A 22,342-nucleotide genomic window follows, 5' to 3' on the forward strand; every position below is an offset into this window, starting at 1 on the left:
CATCTTCTTGGGGCATGTATCAAGGGTTTGGATACATACGATAAATGAGCATCATATGGGAAGGTATGAGAGATTTTACTGTGATAAGAAATAGTTCTGTTACATATCTGATTTTATCCCTCAGATAGTTACATTGTGGACAATAAGAAATCCTATGATCTTGACAGTGGGCAAATACTTTTTTGTTGCTGCATCAGAGTAATAGCTTTGATCTTTCTTTCTCCAAATGCAGACTTTAGTTGATGTGGTTTTGAAACCAATGCGCTTGATCTGAAGGTGCTGAATTGTATGCGTTTCATGACTGCCCCCTTCCACTTTGGTCAGGGAGAATAGAAGCCGAGTTTGTTGAATCAATCCGGGCTGAATCATTAGTCATTGAGTTTCATCTGCCATACTTGGAACCAAATGCCCGAGCACCTGAATGATCAAGAGATTTTGAATTCCAGATCCATGATCCATCACTTCAACAATCACAATGTATCAAAGAGCAGCAGGGAAATAAGAGACTTACTACCTGAGGTTGGCATGGACATTGGTGGCATTGACGGCATGGATGATATTGGCGGCATTTGTGGCATTTGTGGCGTTTGTGGCATTTGGGGCATAGGGGGGAGTGGTGGCTTTCGCCTTCGCCTTTGCATTCTTGTTGGGATGGGATTCGATTCCTTTATCTCGACTACTACAGCATCAGACAACAGAAAAGTTTTCGCGACTGATGCTGCATGCTCCAAACAACATCTAACTACCTGAACAAGTTTTCATAGCCGCTTTAACATGCATGAACATAACTAGTGTACTAGTACTTTGAGACTATTAGTCAGAAAAAAAAAAAACCTTTGTTGGATCCATAATCCCAGCTTTCATTAGGTCCTCATAACAGTCTGTTGCAGCATTATATCCATAACCCAATTCAGCATTTGATAGAACCTGCAAAACTCGCTAGTCTCAAAACAGGGCAGATAATTTGATTTTTACGATATCTAAATTTAAAGCGTAAACTGAATTTAAAGTACAATTACATTTTAAGAAGATCATTAACATGCAGAGACCTTCTCTACTACAACACTGCCATTTACACCTGCATTTTTAGCTATCATTTTTGCAGGATAGCTTAGAGCTTTCTTGAAGATTTCTGCTCCAATCTGCACAAGGGTAGTTAAATTATCACAATGGCTGTGAGAACTAGTAGACACAAGTAGACCATGCTTATGCAAACTGAGGTGATATAAAATTAGAATTCCGCCATGACATATGCACATGTTTTTTCTGACTTTGAGGCACTAAAATAAACATATCCAAAATATGGGAGAGGAATGGTACCTTCTGTTCTTCATTATCCAAAAGTTCTTTGATGGCAGCCACCTTCTTAGAGAGCCTCAAAAGGCAGCAGCCACCACCAACTACAACACCTTCCTCAATTGCTGCCTTTATTACATGCCAAGTTAGAACCGACTAATATTGATTCACATTCAAATTCATATAAACAGAAGAACAGGAAGAAATTACCTTGGTTGCATTCAGAGCATCTTCAATTCTTAGTTGTTTATCCTTCAACTCAACTTGTGTTTGTGCACCTACCTATAATTTGATTAGTAGAGCCAAATAGCATCAGCTTCAAATGAATTCAGTCCCTTGACATACAGTTTATATGCCGAGTGCATTAACCTTATGGTTACCTGCAGAATAGCAATCCCCCCTGATAATCTTCCTATTCTTTCATTTAATATCTTCTTTTGAAATGCTTCTTCAGTGTTCTGAACAAAAGAAAGAAAGAGTTAGTTATGTTGCATACTCATGACAATAGGTACAGTTCCTTATGAGAGAACAGTAACAATAGGTACAGTTCGTTCTACTCATGACAAATACTAAAGAGGAACAATGGATGTTCAATGTACCTCAACAAGCCTTTGTATCTGAGAAACCCTCTTGTCGACAGATTCTCGAGTGCTTCCATCGGTAACTATTAGTGTAGAGTCCTTAGTTATCACAACCTTAGTAGCAGTTCCCAATACCTCGGGTCCAGTCTTATGTAAGATCATTCCCATCTCATCTCTTACTACTGTTGCTGAAAATTACAATAAACACAAATGAGAAGATTATAAATAAATGTATTAATGTAATGGACAGGTATTAGGTCCAAACGATATACTATAAAAATTTGATTTTCTGTTTACGTACTACCTCCAGTTAAAATGGCAATGTCATCTAAGTAGTGGCTTTTGCGCTCACCAAAGGCAGGTGCTTTAATGGCAACTGCCTTCAGTGCACCTCTGAGCTTGTTTCTTATTATTGGTGTTAAAGCTTCCTGCTCAATCCCCTCAGCAACTATCACAACTGGATACTTTTCTTTCACCGCATTGTCCAATATCTTAAACAGCTCCTCCGGGTGTGTAATTTTTTTGTCAACCAAAAGCAACTGCAACCAAAAAAATTCAAGGCCTCTAGTTACTTCATAGGTAAACATGTCAGCATATATAACCACAGTTATTACCTTACACTCTTGAAACTCCACTATCATTTTTTGTCGATCAGTGACAAAGTAAGGCGATAAGTATCCACGATCAAACTGCATGCCTTCAACAATTTGAAGATTGTTCTCCGTAGACTTCCCTTTTTCAATTGAAACTACGCCTTTCTTTCCAACTTGACAAATAGCATTGTAAATCATGTTCCCCACTGTATAATCATTTCCTGCACTAACTGCAGCAATATCTGCGAGTTCGTGATCCTCAATCTGCATAATGAAATATGTGGGAGGCTGGTAGCTGAATTTTTCTTTTCTATCAGTACTAAATACTAATAAAGTGATACAATGGCCTTTGCATTTTTTAAAGATTAGAAGAGAAAAAAAAAGTGTACCTCTCTAGACATCAATTTGAGTTCAGACACGAGGGCCACTGCAGTCTTTTCTATCCCACGAGCAATTTGAATGGGATTCATGCCAGCTGCAGTAACCTAGAAGAAAGTTCACGTATTATACCAAAGAATTTCAAATGCATTGTAGAATGCTGATGAACTCACAATAAAGCAGGAGACATTTTGAACGATGAATAAAACCATTCATAGTATTATAATATGAAAATTAAGGTTGACAAAAACAAAAAATGGGAGCATTTTCACAGAATTTACATGATAAGTCTGTGTGTGCTTATAGACTTAAAGCTTAATCAATACAAAATAACTGATCAGGTGTAACAGGAGTCAAAAGACTAAGTTGTAATATTGGAAGCCTGCCCACATGTTATAACATATACTGTAGAGTGTACATGTTCCTATAAAATCTGGTAGAAACAAGCTATAGAGGGCAAATATCACACGAAATTACGCATACCTTCACACCTTCAGTAATCAAACCATGAGCAAGAATTACAGCGGTAGTGGAACCATCTCCGGCCAGGTCATTTGTTTTTGCACCAGCTTGCCTCACCAGTTTAACTCCGACATTCTCCACAGAGTCCTCCAATTCGATCTTATGAAGGACAAAAAAATAAAAAAGATAAGTGAAAATATAGTCTTCTCTTACTATTGCTTACTGATAATTTCTCAATGTGTGACTTGTACAATGTCTGACTGATTAGTCATATACCCATATTAAGCTACTGAGGAATAAACCAACAGATACTACTTAGGCATAAGGAGCAGACATAGAAGACAATGCAATTCTGATGACCAATTAATAAGAAACCAGCAACTGTTAAATATATATTACAAAAAAATAACTGCAATTTATAAAGTTGATACCTCTTTGAGGACAGTTTCACCATCATTAACAATTTTGGGAGGTCCATACTTATTCTGCAGCACCACATTCCTTCCCTTTGGTCCCAATGTAACCCCAACCAGCTCTGCCACCATGCTCACCCCTGCCTGCATGAACCGCCAAATCAAATGAACTATCCCAATCAATATATATATATATATATATATAATGTCAAACAAAACCCAGCAAAGAGCTTAAGATTAACAACTTACCAGAAGCTTCTTTGTGGCTGAACTGTCATGGTTAAAGAAGAGTTCTTTGGGAATGCCTTTTGGCTTTGCAGTGGTGAAAGGTGAAGAAGGTCTTTTGGGCAGTGTTGGGTTGGTGGAAGAAAGTGCAGAGATGGGAGTTGGGCAAGATGCCATCGTAATTCAGTTCAATATGTGAACATGAGTTCTAATTATGCAGGATTTGCAATTGTCCACTGAAGCTTGGAGTTGGAGATAACAATTTGAAGATAGTTGTGAAGTTCTGGAGGATAAGAGAGCAAAAAAATCTTGGAAGTTATTTTGGCGCTATTATACCCCAAAGGCTGCATAAATCCACCAAGTATGGGAGTTTCATGAATCGTAAGAGGGTGAGGTGAGAATCGTGAAAATGCATGGACAAAAATTACGTGAAAATTGATTTAAAAAAATGCTTCAAGCGGATTAGGATGGTGAAAATACTCATACTGCTATATATATATATATCCAGATTGAAGGTTCAATCTGAAGTTTCAGAGTGAAGTTCCAATTTTAGCACACTTTTCGGTTAAATTTTTTCACCATAAGTGATTTAATATTTAGATATGCTATTCAAAATCATCTCTATAAAGTTTCATCCAATTTAACAATGATTTGAGCTTTCAAAATTGAGATTTACACGAATGGTTCACGATGAACAGTTTTAATTCATTCATTGATTTAATCTAATTTCAATACCTTAACGATGTCCGAATTAGATGAAATTTTATAGAGATGATCTTGAATAGCATACCTAAATATTGAATCGCTTATGGTGAAAACAATTGACCGAAAAGTGTGCCAAAATTGGAACTTCACTCTGAAACTTCAGAGTGAACCTTCACTCTGGATAGGGACTGTATATATATATATATAGCTAAAACTAGTTAAACGTAGCATTTAGATACTTAATATCATCATTATACTTCAACAGTGATAACTATTCTTAAGCTAATTTAATTTTTAACATATAAACATAGTTTAGCTAGAGTTATTTTCTCTCTCCTCTTTAGCTATATTTAACTAGAGTTTTTAGCTAAAACTAAGTCTAACTTTTAAATAGCTAGTCTAATATAGGTAAAAATTATGAGAAAATTAGATATAAGCCCAATATTGAATCCCCCTCTTTAAAATACATCCACACCCAATTTTTCTTTCAATCTATACCAAAAATCTTTTATTATCAATATTTATTCCTTTTTTAAATGTCTGATCTACCCTGTTGATATAACTTATTAAATTATTTCCTTACTTTTAGGTTTTTACATCCATTTGAATATAGAATTAATGAATTTTATCCATAATTGTTTCATTGTTTTAAATTCATATTACTAACTTCAATATATATATATATACTCATCACTGAGCTATTCAGTTTTGCAAGTTTTTCGTATCTCTTTGTTGTTCTTCTTCCATCAATTTATCCAATTTTGTAAAGTTTACACAATTATTGTTTTTAAGCAATAGGAGCTAGTGAAACGAAGATTATATAAGAAATTATTATCGTGAGGTACGTACACATCTTTGTTCTTGAATGACATTTATACACTACAAAATCTAATAAAGAGGTACATTAAAATTATATATATGCATGTTTTCCTCGATAAGAGGTCTAACATAAAATTTTCATATGTCAAGAAAATGATCTTAATCTTTAGGTTGAAATTAAAAGAGATACCTATTAACTAGGTTGTCTCGTACCTATTAACCAGGTTAACAATGTTAATCTCTACCTTTATGTTAGGTTATAAAAAGATGAATGAATATAGAAAAATTAGTGTTGCAAATAATAACCTACCAATTTTCAAGTTTCATCTTTAAAAATTTACCTTTAAGATAGATAATTTAAATTACCAAAACATAAGTATTACATTCATTATCTACCTTATTAAAATTAAAATTGCAAACATAATTTCTATAATTTTAACAAGAATAATGAGTCACAAGCAATCTACAATTAGGTATTTAAAAGAGATTTTAATTCACTATAGTTGACTAATCAGATTTAAATAGTGGCAACCTATGTCATTTTTGTTAAAACGAAAGACAATTTATAAGCTTAATTAACAATATTTAAGAGAAAATTAGAATTAAATAATATGTGAGTTTATTTTAAAAGTATGTGTAAAAAATAGGTGTAAAAATAAATACCCCAAAAATTATCATAAATTTTTTTTAAAAACTAATTTTTTTTTTTTCAAAATAGGTAGTCTCTTGGAGATGCCCTAAACGGACTGAATCAGTATTAGGAATTTTCCCAATCCCAGTTTAATTGTCCGTGTACAAAGGGAGCAAGGTTTGTATGCATGATTCATACACACTACATGATGCTCCAAGATCGGATATAAGTGTTTTGAATTTAGTTAATTAGTTACAATTTTAAGCTCATGTCATATATAAACACATTGTAGAATTCTCCTTTAATTTGTTATATTGTCCTCGAGAAATTTTAAACTACATCTAGCATCTTTTTTTATTAATTTGGTGCATCATGAAGAAGTTTCTTAAGTCCACGATCAAGATTCAATGGGGCAAAGGGAATCCTAAGAGGCCGAACTAATTTCTAATTAAGAATCAAAATCACGAACATATATATACAGTCAACCAGCATCGGTAGCATAATCTCTGTAGTCTGTCAAGTAAACAAAGGTGACGCACGAGTGCACGACCTCCAAATTATGACTTAATTCGTAGTTTAATTAAATTAACATGTAGAAGAGGCTTCATGTTTCCCGCAAGAGCTCTTTGATTCATGTCGTTTAAATGCTAGATTTAAATATAGGTTTTCTCTTATGGGATTCCTCATCTTGTTAATGCTACCCTTTCCATGTATTAATTGTTCTTGTTCATGGAGCGGCTCTAAAGAGAAATGGTTGAAGACCTAGCTTGAATTCTTCAGAATTTTGTATTGGCTGTTTGCGATCAAATGCATTCTTCAACGTGGTTTATAATTAGTTTTATGTTCGATCAGGCAGTAATGTTGGACCAGAATAGATTCTAATTGCATCATTTGTAGACATAGTGCATGGCTAGTTTGGTCCGTGGACAGTAAGCATTAGGAAATGGACGTTAATTTCCTGCGCTCCAGCGTTTGAGTATGACTGAGGAGTCCAAACAGCACTAGTTCTCCACGACATGCACATGTGACTGCAGATCTTATGTACACTTGCTCAGTTGTTCTGCTTAATTTGTACCAGTACAGCTAGCTGCCTTCTCACAGACAACAACACTAAAGAAAGAAGAAGATGATGCAAGAAAGAATCAAACAAAAACGCTTCTCAATGATGTCTTCAAAATGGTGATTCTACCTAGGATGAAATTAAAAGGGGCCGGGATGAGCATTGACCCTTTAATCGGTAACGGCAACATTGTTGACTTTCTTCACAATAATTTCAATGCTAGCTAGCAAGCTCCTTCTCTCTTCTTCCGAAGTCCAGAGGGATCAGAATCATTTACTTCATCCATTGACCCATGCCATACTTAGTGGTGGTCTATTCTAATATAATAATGCAGACGCTGAGCTTCTAAAATCATATTAAACTTGAGATTCGAGAGTTGAGACCAAACCAATGGCAAATATTGGCCTTAGTTTCTTCCTTCTGGTTCTACTTCTACTATCAAAGGTGGAAGCCAGACCAATGCCTGCAACCCCCATTTCGCCTCTATTTGATCCAAACCTGCCATCTTCTTCCATTTCGATAACGTCATCGTCATCTGTAAGTCCATTTTTTCCGTTCTTCTTTACTTCCCCTCTTACTTATATTTATTACTTTACGATTATAGTAATTTATTAGTTCGTTATAATGTCTGTTCTAAAATTTGTAGAGTGGAGCAAGCTTGAGTGATATTGAAGATGATGGTGATTCTTGCAAGGGTTTAAACAGAGAGGAGTGTTTGATGAGAAGGTCAATGGTTGCTCACACAGATTATATCTACACGCAGGATATCAGCACTAGTACTGAGCCGTAAGACTAGCAAGCTCATATTTTGGTCTTTACTTTCTTTTGTAACTTGCGAAATCATATTGATGACGGAAAGTGAAGGTACTTCTATCTAATTTGATATATGAAACCGTGGAATTGAGATGTAATGACATGAAGTACGTTCGATGCTTAGTAATAATCCAGGCTTATCCAGTCACTCTTCCTTGTTCATCAGCAACAAAGAACAAGTCAAATTTCCTGACAATGAGTAAGTCAAAATGATAATAAAAACTTCAGTTCTTCTAACTACTAGCACCATTAAGTTGTTTAACGTAAGGTAAAACGTTTCAGTGGTATGAAATAGTAAAGATAAAATAGTACTATAGTTTGGTCTTTTGAACGCAAGATGAACTATGAAAAAAGTACGTGCAGTCTCGTCTTTAGAACGCATGATCAATATGATCGAGGATTACTACAATTCATGGTTCGGTTAAGTTCCATATGCTTGCGATTTACAGCACAAACACATGACTTTTGGCCAGTCAGAAAGGGGATGCAATACTAGCATGCAGATATATAAAAAAAAAAATATATATATATATATATATATATATGATCGAGAGCGGACGTCCGCACTACAGCAAGAGAGAGAACGTCTGTACTACACTAAAAGTGCGGATGTCGGCGATTCCGGCGACGCCTAACAACGGTGTGAATGGTGCCGGCCGTGCTCCCCTTTCCAGCGCTCCTGTCTGTGCCAGCCGGAGCTCTATCATCTGCTGGAATCTGCAAATTTCCAGAAATTTTTGTGAGAAATTTGCAGATTTAAACCGACAATGGAGCTCCGCCCGGTACAGACAGAAGCGCCGGGAGAAGAGAACATAGCCGGCACCATCTGTATCGTTGTTATGAGTCGCCGGTCGCTGGAACGGGCGAATCCGCACCTTGCGGACATCTGCTCCATAACCGGCCTATATATATATATCTGCTTAATGCGCTAGCTACGTACCAGCTCGTATCTTAATTATAGACAAGGAGGGTTTTGTTAATTTGCCATAAGCTTTGCCATCCACATATATATCAACACGATGAAATCTCAGGTCCTCCATCATCAAAATTTAGGTTGATGTCTCTCAGCTGAATGTCATGGCTGTAATAACCCGAATTTTTCGGAACTAATAATCGAGTATTTTCAATTTATTAAATTTGTGAAATTAATTCAAAACGACAATTGGTGGTTCGCGACATTTCAAAACGAAAACAGAAACGTTCTCGGATCGTTTAATTAGAAAAACGTTACGTTTCCGCAACGAATATATCGACTTTTATTCAGTCGCTCGGTTACGAAAACTTCCTTCACGAAAGTTGTAGAACTCGTCGATACGAGTTCGTGGACACGTCACGCGTTTGAATCGGACGTCGTACGTAAAAGTTATTAACGATGGAAGTTAGTTTCCGATTTAGAAAGGGGTATAAAAGGAAACTAATCAGAAGTAGGGTTTCCATTTTCGGAAACCCTCTTCTCTCTCCAAACCCGCGCCTCCCTCTCGTCTCTCTCTCTTCCCTTGAGCTCTCTCTCCCTCCGAACGACCCTCCGCCGGCGATATCGCCCTTTAGCCCTCCGTGGCTTGCACTGCCTAGCTCAGAAGGATCGCGCGACCCTCCTCTCCAAACCCCGAGCTCGCGACACTCCGTCTCCCCGCCGAGAGCCTTCCCTCTCTCCCCAAGCCTCCCTCTGCATCGCAACCGGATCTCCGCCTCCAAGCCGCCGTGTCCCTCACCGCCGTTCTTGGAGCATCGCGTGACCCTCCGCTGCCACCCTCTAGCTCGTTGTGCCTCGCCTCGCCGCCAAGGAGCCGCATCGTCGAGTGGAGTTCTTGCGAGAAGCTCGCCGACGATTCAATCACTTCCGACACATTTTGAGCTCCGATCTAGGTAAGGATGCATTCAATTCATGGTTGTGTGATGTTTTTGGACGGATTGGGAGGATTTTGGAGGAGGATCGGAGGTGTAGGTGGAGAGTTGAGCACTACCGCCTTAGGCGGCGCGTGGGAGTGCGTGAGGTGGTCTAGAGATGACATTGGGCCGTGCAGGGGCGGAGGAGAAGGAAAAAGGGAGAAATCGGGCGGCGGTGGCGTGCTACGAGCCAACCGTAGGCTCGGCGCGTGTGCCCCACGTGCTGCCACAGTGAGTGGTGCGTGAGCACCTTGCGCGGCCTGCCGGAGGTGCTGTGTGTACCCCACGCGCCGCCACGTGCAACGGCGCTTGAACAGTGTTTCTGAAGGGTAAAATTGTAATTTATTTTTACGTGCGGTAAATGTAAAAGTGATTTACGTACGGTAAATGTAAATTTATTTTACATACGGTCAATATAAATATAAATTACTTTCATTAAATGTAAAAAGTAATTTCAGAAGGGTAAATCAATAATTAATATTTACTGAGACAGTATTTACATTTGAATAGTATTCGTAGGTACAGAAATACGTAAACAGTATTACACATACAGGAATACGTAATTGATGTGTATTTGTACAGAAATATGTGAATAGTAAATACATGAACAGTAAATACGTGAACAATAAATACGTGAACATTAAATTCGTAAACCCATAAATTTCTGAACAGTAACATATTATTACTGTTTTGGCATTTAAAGGTTTACGAAACGATTCTAAATTCTTTTCTTATCTTTTCAAGGTGATCGATAAATCAAGGAAATGAATTACCTTCGGAAATTTTGGAATTACGCTCGAGTTGATAAGGTGAGTAAAATCTCACATATTTATGAATCTACCCTTGTGGAGATTCAAGATTATGCAGAATTTTAAATAATGAAATATGACATGTATATGATATAGTGGAATATATATATTTGTATAAATGGTAAATAGGTACATATTTATAGTTTGCTATATTATATACTGTTATGATTTCGTTGTGAATATGTCATTTTGATGATGAGATTTACATATCGAGCATGTGATTTGTTTTGTACAATATGACATGATGATTATTGTACGTGGTTTTAACATGGAGATTTTTAAAATGTTTTTGTCTTCGGACGTGATTTTGTCTACGGACGTGTGATGTCTTCGGACGAGTTTTGTCTTCGGACGTGATTTATGTCTTCGGACGAGTTTTGTCTTCGGACGAGTTTTGTCTTCGGACGTGATTGATGTCTTCGGACGAGTTTTTGTCTTCGGACTAGTCTTCAGACGTGTTTGGCATGTCGGAACCTAGCCTTTGGCCGGGCGAAATTTACGATACAGTTAGAGCTCTAGTCTGTCTGCCGGAGTACTGCATGTGAGGTAACAGATGGGTTATCGGCTCATGAGTACTCATATTTTTGGATGTTGGGTAGCAGGAGGTTGCCCAATATCGGCGGTGTACTACGTGAGGGGTAACAATGGTGTACCAGCGTTCATTAGTACCTGTATTATAAATGTATTTGGGTAAACAGATGAGTTGCCCAATTTCTCATGAGCACTTTCACTTTCATATTTTTGGGACAACCAGATTGGCCGTCCATTGACTCATGAGTGCATTTATATTTGTTGATTTGTGGATTTTCATATATATTGATATGCGAGTTATATTTACATTTTACTCATACGAGCTGTAAAGCTTATCGGGTTTGTGTTACAATCCCGGTGCACCAATTCAATGGTGTAGGGGATAATTCCGTAGGTGTTGGTTAGTAGAAATCGAATGACAACTCTGAAGACTCGAAGTCGTTCATTATCCTGCTTGTGATGAGGTTTTTATTGTGGATTTGTGTGAGAACTTATGAGGATTTATTTGTGGGATTGTTGTGAGAGATTGTGAGGATTATTACATTTCCATTTTTATGTAATGTTGAATTATAAATTTGGTTTGTAATAATTGGTTTGTCTGAGTTGTATTGTGAACTCAGTAATGATCCGATTTGACATTTAAAATGATTTCGATTCATTGAGATTGTTTTAGTGTTTCACGACTTCGAAATTTGATTTTTTATGCTCGAAATTTCATGATCGTTACAATGGCAACGTTTGCTTTGCCTGCAGTTGAAAGTAACTGCATTTTTTGTGCTTGAAGTTCCCCAAATGATATTAAAGTTAATGTTGTTGAACAGAATTTGCGAGGATTCCGGTCTGCAGGCAACAAATCAGATTACTACTGCATTTTTAAGCATGCATTGATGCATAGCATTTGTCTATAAACTTACATTTTTAGTCTGTACCTTTTCGCTACATTTTCGTTAAGGGCAATAATTTTGATCAATAACGATGGGGTTTCCAACCTTATAAAATTTTAGTGTCCTCAAATGTGACATATGCAACACTGCCTGGCTGAGATGGATAAGCCTTCGTCTTGATTGTCGATCACTCCATTCTGAGAGCCAACTAAGCTGCTGTGTCTTATGTTCAAATAGTAACAGTGCCACTAGAAATGCTTCCGATGCTAGATCCAGGTCCAAGTCCACAGTGACTCTAGTTACACTGATGTTTGAATTGGGAAGGAAGGATATGTAGTCGTACCAAACGGATATTAGTGATTGAATCCGAGATTTCGGTGTTGTTGAAAATACTTGCTTTGATTTCGTCAGTGTTGGTGTTACCGGGAGCCGATATGTTGATGTTGCTAATTATCACGTACATCATTGCACGTGAAAATCTTGATGTGGGTGTTCTTGCTGTTGAGAAATGATGTCATGTGGTGGGGGCTTACATGAGAAACTAATTCGAACCTCAATGTCTGAAAGGAACATAAAGAGAAACTCAAGATGGTCACCAAGCACAATATATGTTGAAAGCTTTCCCTGTAAGAACCCGGAAATAGCCAAAGTCCCAGAACAGTGAACACAAGTTGGCCATAGCCATGCAAATAGCTAGATTGTACTTCTACGCACGTGCGTTCGTACCTTGCCGTTGTCAAATCTTCCTTCTGCAACGGCGCCGTGTTCCAGTACATTGTAGAGCTTGAACTTTGTTAATGGTCACAAGCAATAGCACGAAGCAAACACTTTGGATAGCCAAGCTCGACGACACCAGCCATTTATTGTTACCGGTGAGCTCTTTCAATTTGTTAATTAAGTGTACAATATTATTGTACGTTGTTATATATGGTCTTGGAATTCTTATACAACGTTGTTTGTTTAGATGGAAAATGCGTAGCTTTATGACTTGCGCGAAATAAAATTATAAATTTTAATTACATATTGAAATGGTGTATCTGACAACGTGTTATTTCACTTAATTGAAATGTAGCTAGGGCGACCTAACCTTCCCTGAGAAAATCAAAAGGACTTTTATAGTGGACAGTTTTGTTAAAGTTTATAATTGGAATCAAAGACTACCCTTAAAAGGTTAAATTAAGATTATGGGACATGCATCTGACTAGCTTGAAAAGCCTACACATGTATTATAAAATGAAAGGATAACATTTATGATTTATCAACTGAACTACTGGAGTTCTTAATTTGCACATACAAATCAACGATAGTTGGGATAACATATACAAGTGGAGTTCATTCGCTTTATATGATAAAAGATTGCACGCATTCGTTGTACCATTTTATTTTCCTAGCTAGCTAGGTATTGCTGATCAGTACGTATCACTCTTGCACGTAACTATAGGTCTATACTCTATAGTATTTGATAATTCATTTGTTTTGGTTATCACCCGTTAGGATAAAGAGATTATTTTCTGTGTAGATTGCCGACAAACGTCATAGCTTCATTTTAATTGGATATTTTTTCTTTAAGGAAAAGTTTAATCTTTCTAACGATAGGATACATTGTGATATTATGGTTTGTGTTATTGTGTATATACGCATCAAATGCACGTGTCTCATGATTGTGCTCTTCCACTTGAAAATTTCGTCTACCTCGTCTCACTCTTATCCCATTCTCGAAGTTTTTCCTCTCTTACTATAATTTCTCCATTGATCTATGCCGCTCTGTGGTAGCTGTTTTTCTCACGATTTGGGGCACACACGGATATGTATGCATATGGTGTGAATCTATTAGACTAGCATGGCTATTAGTTAAATTGACTCTTAAAGAAGAAAATGAAGATAACCGATGAATGAGCTCCCTGACCCTTTTGATTCAGAATTCCCAGTTAATTAGGTTATTAGGCCATCAATAATAACATACCACGTACAGTACTTGTTTGACATTTTTGTGGTATTCGGTTGAAATTAAAATACTAATTGAAAACTATATATATATATATATATATATATATATATATATAAAATGCTGGGCAGAGCTAATGTGCAGCCGTGCAGGAGACCAATATAGGTGGCTGTAGATCAACAATATAATGAAGATGTCAAATATGCCTCATCTATTACAGTTCTTAGATAGAAATAACATACATCCTTGCCTATGAAGCATGGATACGTCAAAATTTGGGTATGTCCGTATCGTACCCATGTCGGATACATGTATGGTATGGATACGCCATATACACATATCTATAGATGAAAAAACGTATCCTAACTATGGAGTGCAAAGTCAACTCAGTGAATACGGTCCAGATACGATTTGGATATGTTTAAGGGTAAAATTATCATTGACAAAACTTAATATATACCTCTTTTTACTTCAGCCGTTTCGTTGCTTCGAAGGAAAGCTCTGACCAAAGTGAGCAACTTAAAGATCGGGAGCTCATGGATCTCCAAGAGAGCCAAGGAAGAGTTGTCTAACATCACTAGTACACATATATACATCCATGGCGTTTGAAAAACGCCATCCAAAATCTTTCATGACGTTTTTCGACACCATCGTCAAACGTTGTAGAAACCGACGTCATGCTTTCACAAATGGTTTCACGGCGTTTGAAAAATGTCATCGAATATATTTTCACGGCGTTTAAAAAACGCCATTGAATACTTTTTATGGTGTTTTTCAAACACCGTGAATTCAATGGCATTAGACAAACGCCATAAAAAAATTCAATGGCGTTTCAAAAATGCCATGGATATATTTTCACTTTTTAAAAAAATATTAATTTTCTGATTAAATACAGAAAATCAAATATCCAATAGGCAAGAAATTACATGAATCAAAATGACAATGTTTCATTACTCTGTACCCAATAGACTATATCAATCAAAGTAATCTTTTGAACTCTACAGATTTACAAATATGCAACCTAAATTGATATGCCTTTGCAGGATCTAATTTACCAACACCGTATTTCTCCATACTATCCATAGCTACATCTCTCATACTTGCTAAATTTCCAGGTGACTGTACTGGGTATTAACTCAGGGTCATACTTTTTAGTTCCTGGAGCATTTGGAACAAGCCTCCCCAATATCCCAATAGGTCATGCCACGCATACCTGTGAAGTTCAACAAAAAAAGTGAAGTAACACTGATACAAGATTTACCTTCTGGGGCACATAGGACGCAACATCATATCAAGAAAATACTGATCATTTATAGAGACAACGTATTATTTGAAGATATATTGGTGCATTATTTCTGATTCAAACTGCAGCTTAAGTTTATCTCATTGGTGTAGTAATCATTGCATAACAGAATTCAAATTAGTTCTCGCATTAATATTCTAATGCACTGCATATCTGCAAACTAATTTGGTGACCATAACCAACAAATTGTAATATAAAACAACTGGGCCACATTTGAATCACAAAGAAACCTTGGGACAGGAATTTTAGAGTTGAATGGTGCTAGCTGATTACCTCTGTCCTGTAAACAACTTCCTCATTTAGTGCAGAAAACTTGACTTCAGTATCAGTTGCATGTACAGACACTGTGATAATGTATAAGAGTCTAGTGAGTAACTGATCGAGTAGAAAACATATGATTGCATGTGAATGGTGCAAAGCAGCATTTAAACAAGAAAGCAAAAGATTCTGATACAACACACTGAAATTACTAATATTTGATCAGCATAAATGTTGATGTATAGGTTAGAGTGGTCAATCATATTTGATCTGTAATAAGCATTTCAAGATAGTTCAAACTGGCATGTATCATATTTCTCAAAAAGAAATAAAAAAAGTGGCATGTACCATAGTTTCTTTTGGTCACTCTAAACCTAACATATCAGGCATCATACTCCTATCCAATAAGGCATAGGCTAATAGCGTGCATTGTTATACACAACACAACCAAGCTCATCACAGTATAATACAAGCTACAGATTCAATTTAGAAACCACAACATACCTACACTCGAGACGGCCACCAAGAACTAAGAAGACAGAAAATGAACCTTAAGAGATATAAAACCATAAAGGCAAAAGGAAGCAGAAGAAAGTAAACTGCAAGCACAAGCACTACTCACAGAGGTCTTCCGTTTATGGTTACTCAGATTGTTTTGGTTGCTGTTGAATAAGATGTAGTAAGATGCAATGGTCAGAAACTACATATTCATCAAAACTGAACAAAGTAGTGCTGACAAAAGAAGGAAACCAAGTATTACGTTGATATTTACAAGTGGAATTACAAAAGTAGTGCTGCCAAAACCCTTTGGTCCCCTTCCTTGCAACACGAGGCACACAAGTGGAATTGCAATCAGGCATAATTTAATATCATTACTAAAAGCCTAAACAACACCGGCCAAAATTCAGTAGGATAAATTCCTCATATGGTATCTGATGTTTGGCTATTTGGACAATTTGGTACCTGATGTATGAAAGCGGACAATTTGGTACCTAAAGTTTTCAAATTTAGGACATTTTGGTACCTCTATCAATTTTGACCATATTTTCAGGGTTATTTATGTCATTCTAGTCCTAAACTCATTAAATTCACATTTTCTTCATTTCTTCATATAATTGCCTCTCTTTGGAGATAATTAAATTGATATATCTACTCCACTTAGCATCTACTTCGCATATATCGAAAATAAATTTTTTTCTTAATATACTTATTGTATCCTAATTATTTTCTGCAAATGAAATAAATTGCCTTTATGCAATTGTAATTTTTATCAAAAAAATTTTAATTACTTATAATTAAGATTAATTTAGATTGATAGCTACATTATGAAAACTTATATACGTAAATCATCACAGATACTAAGTGGATGAGTTATCAAATTTTTAGTGATAACTTAGAGGCAATTTGGAGGTATTATAAAAAAATGAAGTAAAGTTGAGATAAGATGACGGAAATAACCCTGAAAATATGGTCAAAATTGACATAAGTACCAAAATGGCCTAAGTTTGAGAACTTTAGGTACCAAATTGTCCGCTTTCATACATCAGGTACCAAATTGTCCAAGTAGCCAAACATCAGGTACCATAGGAGAAATTTACTCAATTCAACACTCCAAACTTGAAATCAATTCATCACAGACTAACAGAATCAAAGCGAATATCCAAAATACACCAAGATTCAACATCCGAAAACCACAACGAAATCCAAATCAATTCATCACAGCTAAGTAGGGTTGTGAAGCGAGAGATATAGAAATAGAAAGGCTTGGAAACTAGATTTTGTGTGCAGAGACCGAAACCCAGCAAGAAACCAACCGATGATCTGGGCTTGTCTTTCTATGCAGTAACAAAAACCCAGAAATTCCAGAAATTCCAGAGGCATAAGAACAAGGAAAGGTCGTGTGAAGGTCGGTAGCCTCGTTGCCATCAGTAGGCTTTGGCAGTGAAGCTGCAAATGGACAGGAGCTGAGAATGTGAAGGTCGTGTGGGGTTTGGAGCTAAGATCGGGAGCTTTCAATTTAGGGTTCTTTTGGAGCGGCGCTAGAATGAAATGAATTTTTTTTTTTGTCTGAGAATGAAATGAAATAGCATCCCACGTTTTTTAGCCTTCGGGCACTAGAGTGAAAAAAAATGACATGCTCTAGGCATGGCGTTCCAAACGCCAACACCATCAAAGATACCTATAATAGCGTTTCAGTAAGTATCATGGAATTTCTTGGTGTTTTTTAAACGCGATTAACTTTCCGGATATTTTTTGGCGTTTTACAAACGCCATCTTTCAATAACGTTTTTCAAAAAACGCCATGCTTTAAATGCCATTGATGTGCATATGTGTAGTAGTGCATCAGTTTTTGTGTATTCTGCCACCCTTTATGATTTTATGTTTGGCCCTGATTTCTATTTTGCTTTAGATGATTGTTTTTGGTCATGATTTGTATAGTGTGTGGGTTCAAATGAGTGTACTCGGTTCATGCCGATCTTTCTTTCCTCATTTTTGATCATGGGTAGATGAGATTTGATTGAATTTGGATTAGAAAGAGTGAAATGGGAAGTGGGTTTTGATTGTGAATGAGGATTGAGCAATGAGATTGTAACGACCCCAAAATTTCGAGCTTAAAAACTCAAAATTCTAAAGTCGTTAAACCCAAAACAATTTCAATAAAATCGAAATCATTAAAGTGTCACAGCGGATCAATTCTGAGTTCTCAATACAACTCAGACGAACCAATTATTACAACCCAAATTCGAATCCATACATAAAATGGAAATGTAATAATCCTCACAAATCACTCACAAATCTCACAAATAAAATCACACCAGTTCTCACACACAAATCCACGCTAAAACCTCACCACAAGTAGGATACGAACGACTTCGAGCCTCCGGATTCGTCGCTCAATCTCCACTAATCAGCACCTGCAGAATTATCCCCTACACCATCGGATTGGTGCACCGGGATTGTAAACACAAACCCGGTAAGCTTTACAGCTCGTATGAGTAAAATGAAAATAAAACTCGCATATTAATGCATATGCGAAAATCCACAAATCAAACAAATATAAATGCACTCATGAGTCAATGGACGGCCCATCTGGTTGTCCCAAAGAAATATGAAAAGAAGTTCTCATGAGAAATTAAGTAACCCTTCTGGTTACCCAAATGCATTTATAATACGGGTACCAAGAACGCTGGTACACATCTGTTACCCCTCTCGTAATACACCGCCGATATTGGGTAGCCACCCGCTACCCAACATCCAAAACAATCTGAGTACCCATGAGCAGATAACCACCCGTTACCTCACATGCAGTACTAAGGCAGACAGACTAGAGCTCTAACTGTATCGTAACTTTCGCCCGGCCAAAGGCTAGGTTCCGACTTGCCAAACACGTACAATAATCTCACATCATATTGTACCAATCACGTCCGAAGACGAATCAACATTTTAACAATCTCAATGTTAAAAATCACGTACAATAATCTCACATCATATTGTATAATTCAAATCACATGCTCAATATATTCACAATAAAATCATAATAGTATATTATATAGCAAACTATATATATTCGTACATATTTACCATTTATACAATATATATATAGTCCAATATATCTTATACATGTCATATTTCACAACACATGCTCAATACACAATCTTCCGTCATCAAAATGATCATTTCTAATGAATTAATAACAATATATAATATAATGAACTATACATATATGCACTTATTACCATTATACAGTATATATATATAATCCACTAAATTGTATACATGATGTAATTCATTATTAAATACTCTTGCAAAATCTTGAATCACCGCGAGGGTAAATTCATAAATATGTGAGATTTTACTCACCTTATTGACTTGAGCGTAATTCCACAATTCCCGAAGATAATTCATTTCCTCGATTTAACGATCACCTTGAAAAGATAAGAAAAGAATTTAGAATCGTTTCGTAAACCTTTAAATGCCGAAACAGTAATAATCGGTTACTGTTCAGCAATTTTCGGTTTTACGAAGTTACTGTTCAGTGTTACTGTTCACTGTTACTATTCACGGTTACTGTACAAATATTCAATTAATACGTATTTCTGTACGTATAAGTACTATATACGTATTTCTGTATGTATAAGTACTATATACATATTTTCTGTACATATAAATACTATATACGTATTTTCTGTACGTATAAATACTATATACGTATTTATGTACGTCTACGTACTGTTTAACTGTAAATACAATCTCAGTAAATAGAATTTACTAAATTACCCTTTTACAAATTACTTTTTACATTTACTGAAAGTAATTTATATTTACATTTACCGTAGGTAAAATTCAATTACATTTACCGTACGTAAATAAAATTTACATTTACATTTACCATAACTTAAGTAAATTACCAAAATACCCTTCTCGGAATCACTGTTCACGCCGCCGCACGTGGCGGCGCGTGGGGTACACGCGCCACCCGCCGGCAGCCGCGCGTGGGGCACACGCGCCGAGCCTAGGGCCGGCGCGTAGCACGCCACCGCCGCTTCCAAAACCTCCCCCTTCCTTCCCTCTTCTTTCTCACGGCCTCACGCCACCCCTAACCTCCCCCATGACACCACACGCGCCGCCTAAGGCGGCGGCATCTTCCCCGAAACCCTCCTCCTCTGATCTCCTCCAATACGAATCCAACAACCACAAAAATCACAACAAAGCATCACAACAGACAACCTAAGCTAACCCTCACCTCAATCCAGCTTTTGGATCGTCGGATCGTCGCCGGAGAGCTCGCGAAGCTATCGGTGGAATCGCAGAACCTAGGTGACGTTGGTGGAGCTCCGGCACTGCATGCTTGGGTGCGTCGACCTCGGGGTCGACCAAGGAGGGTTGTGCGGTGCTTTCTGGGCAGGCGGTGCGTGACACGCAGGGCCGGAGATCGAGATCGCCGGTGAGAAGTGAGATCGGGAAGGGAGAGAAGAAAAAAAGAGAGAGAGAGGCACGCGGCTGAAGAGGGAGAGAAAGTGAAGGGGTTTCCAATTTTGGAAACCCTAAACTGATAAGTTTCCTTTATATACCCCTTTCTAAATCGGAAACTAACTCCTATCGTTAATAACTTTTACGTACGACGTCCGATTCGAACGCGTCACATACTTACGAACTCGTATCGACGAGCTCTACAACTTTCGTGAAGGAAGTTTTCGCAAACGATCGACAGAATACAAGTCGATATAAACGTTACGGAAATGTAATGTTTTTCGAATTAAACGTTCCGAGAACGTTTCCGTTTCTCGTTTAATAACATCGCAACCAAACACATTCATTCTAATTAAAATTCGAAATTTTATAGAATTCAAATCAAACTAATATTGTTTGAAATTTAGGGTTATTACAATCTACCCCCCTTAAAGGAATTTCGTCCCGAAATTCAAGCTCACTCAACAAATAACTGTGGATATCTGGTCATCATGTCTGACTCTAGCTCCCAAGATGCATCACCCTCATCATGGTGACTCCACAGCACCTTGACTAGCTCAACTTCTCTCCTCCGAAGCTTCCTTGTGGATCTATCCAGAATACGAACCTGCTCGACAACAAATGTGGCATTTTCCTTCACTTCAATAGTGCTATGATCGATCACATGTGACTCATCTGGTACATACTTCCTCAGCATGGAAATGTGGAAGACGTTGTGAACGCCCGACATGCTAGTAGGCAAGGCTAGTCGATATGCTAGTTCGCCCACCTTCTCAAGTATCTCAAAGGGCCCAACGTACCTCGGTGCCAATTTTCCCTTCTTGCCAAATCTCACCACACCCCTCATAGGTGAAACTTTCAAGAACACATGATCGCCGATCTCAAACTCTACATGTCTCCTCTTTAGGTCCGCATAGCTCTTCTGTCTACTCTGTGCGGTCCGGATTCTATCCCGAATGATCGAGATCTTCTCAGTGGTTTCCTGAACCACCTCTGGACCCATCAGTGCCTCATCACCAATTTTGGCCCAACATATCGGTGATCGACATGGTCTACCATAAAGTGCCTCATAAGGTGCCATGCCAATGCTAGAATGGTAACTGTTGTTGTAGGCAAACTCAATCAATCTCAAATGATCTTCCCAGCTACCCCTGAAATCCAACACACATGCTCTCAACATGTCTTCCATCACCTGATTCACCCTCTCTGTCTGTCCATCCGTCTGAGGGTGAAAAGCTGTACTCATATCCAAGGTAGTGCCTATCGCCTTCTGTAAACCACCCCAGAACTTCGAAGTGAAACGTGCATCTCGATCAGAAACAATAGAAACTGGGGCACCATGAAGTCTCACTACCTCATCCACATATAGTTTCCCAAGCACGTCCACTGAGTACTTCATCGACACTGGGAGAAAATGAGCCGACTTCGTCAACCGATCGATAATCACCCATATGGCATCGTGACCCTTCTTCGATCTAGGCAATCCGGTCACGAAATCCATAGATATCTGCTCCCACTTCCAAAGAGGAATAGTTAGTGGTTTCAACATGCCAGCTGGTCGTTGATGTTCTGCTTTCACTTGCTGACATGTAAGGCACTTCGATACAAACTCTACTACATCTTTCTTCATACCGTTCCACCAGAATTGCCTGCAAAGGTCCTTGTACATCTTGTTGTTCCCTGGATGAACGGTATAACGTGATCGATGTGCCGTACGAAGGACCTCCTCCCGGAGATCATCACAATCTGGGACACACAATCTTGCCCCAAACCTCAAC

The 22,342-nt window shown here is 37.7% G+C and overlaps 2 protein-coding genes across 5 annotated transcripts; one reads left to right on the top strand and one right to left on the bottom strand.

Annotated features, from left to right (window-relative positions):
* Positions 1 to 54: 54 nt before the first annotated feature.
* On the bottom strand, positions 55 to 4,251 carry LOC126790473 (ruBisCO large subunit-binding protein subunit beta, chloroplastic). Of its 4 annotated transcripts, XM_050516714.1 has the most exons (14): positions 3,973 to 4,251; positions 3,742 to 3,867; positions 3,332 to 3,469; positions 2,860 to 2,955; positions 2,492 to 2,734; positions 2,182 to 2,416; positions 1,896 to 2,065; positions 1,677 to 1,754; positions 1,507 to 1,578; positions 1,321 to 1,425; positions 1,050 to 1,142; positions 835 to 927; positions 512 to 746; positions 55 to 417 (listed from the first exon to the last, which is right to left on the bottom strand). In XM_050516714.1, exons 1-14 carry the CDS (start codon positions 4,123 to 4,125, stop codon positions 383 to 385), a joined length of 1,872 nt encoding a protein of 623 aa, XP_050372671.1. In that variant the 5' UTR covers positions 4,126 to 4,251; the 3' UTR covers positions 55 to 382. The 4 variants fall into 4 exon arrangements, 3 of the variants coding, with proteins under 3 accessions (XP_050372671.1, XP_050372669.1, XP_050372668.1); XM_050516712.1 differs by having other exon boundaries at positions 515 to 746; positions 2,182 to 2,734; XM_050516711.1 differs by having other exon boundaries at positions 2,182 to 2,734.
* Positions 4,252 to 7,553: 3,302 nt separating this feature from the next.
* Positions 7,554 to 7,953, top strand: LOC126792207 (phytosulfokines 3-like). Its single transcript, XM_050518673.1, has 2 exons — positions 7,554 to 7,700; positions 7,810 to 7,953. Exons 1-2 carry the CDS (start codon positions 7,554 to 7,556, stop codon positions 7,951 to 7,953), a joined length of 291 nt encoding a protein of 96 aa, XP_050374630.1.
* The last annotated feature ends 14,389 nt before the right edge of the window (positions 7,954 to 22,342 follow it).

The sequence above is a fragment of the Argentina anserina genome, chromosome 4 (genome assembly GCF_933775445.1).
Source record: "Argentina anserina chromosome 4, drPotAnse1.1, whole genome shotgun sequence".
In the NCBI taxonomy this organism is placed as follows: Eukaryota; Viridiplantae; Streptophyta; class Magnoliopsida; order Rosales; family Rosaceae; genus Argentina; species Argentina anserina.

Excerpts from the sequence above, each read along its gene's own strand:
- LOC126790473 (XM_050516711.1), bottom strand. The coding sequence starts at position 4,125 with ATGGCATCTTGCCCAACTCCCATCTCTGCACTTTCTTCCACCAACCCA. Across the intron at positions 2,735-2,859 it reads TCAAATTGATGTCTAGAGAG|ATTGAGGATCACGAACTCGC; the intron begins GTACACTTTTTT and ends TTCATTATGCAG. Across the intron at positions 1,426-1,506 it reads ATGCTCTGAATGCAACCAAG|GCAGCAATTGAGGAAGGTGT; the intron begins GTAATTTCTTCC and ends CATGTAATAAAG.
- LOC126792207 (XM_050518673.1), top strand. The coding sequence starts at position 7,554 with ATGGCAAATATTGGCCTTAGTTTCTTCCTTCTGGTTCTACTTCTACTA. Across the intron at positions 7,701-7,809 it reads CGATAACGTCATCGTCATCT|AGTGGAGCAAGCTTGAGTGA; the intron begins GTAAGTCCATTT and ends TAAAATTTGTAG.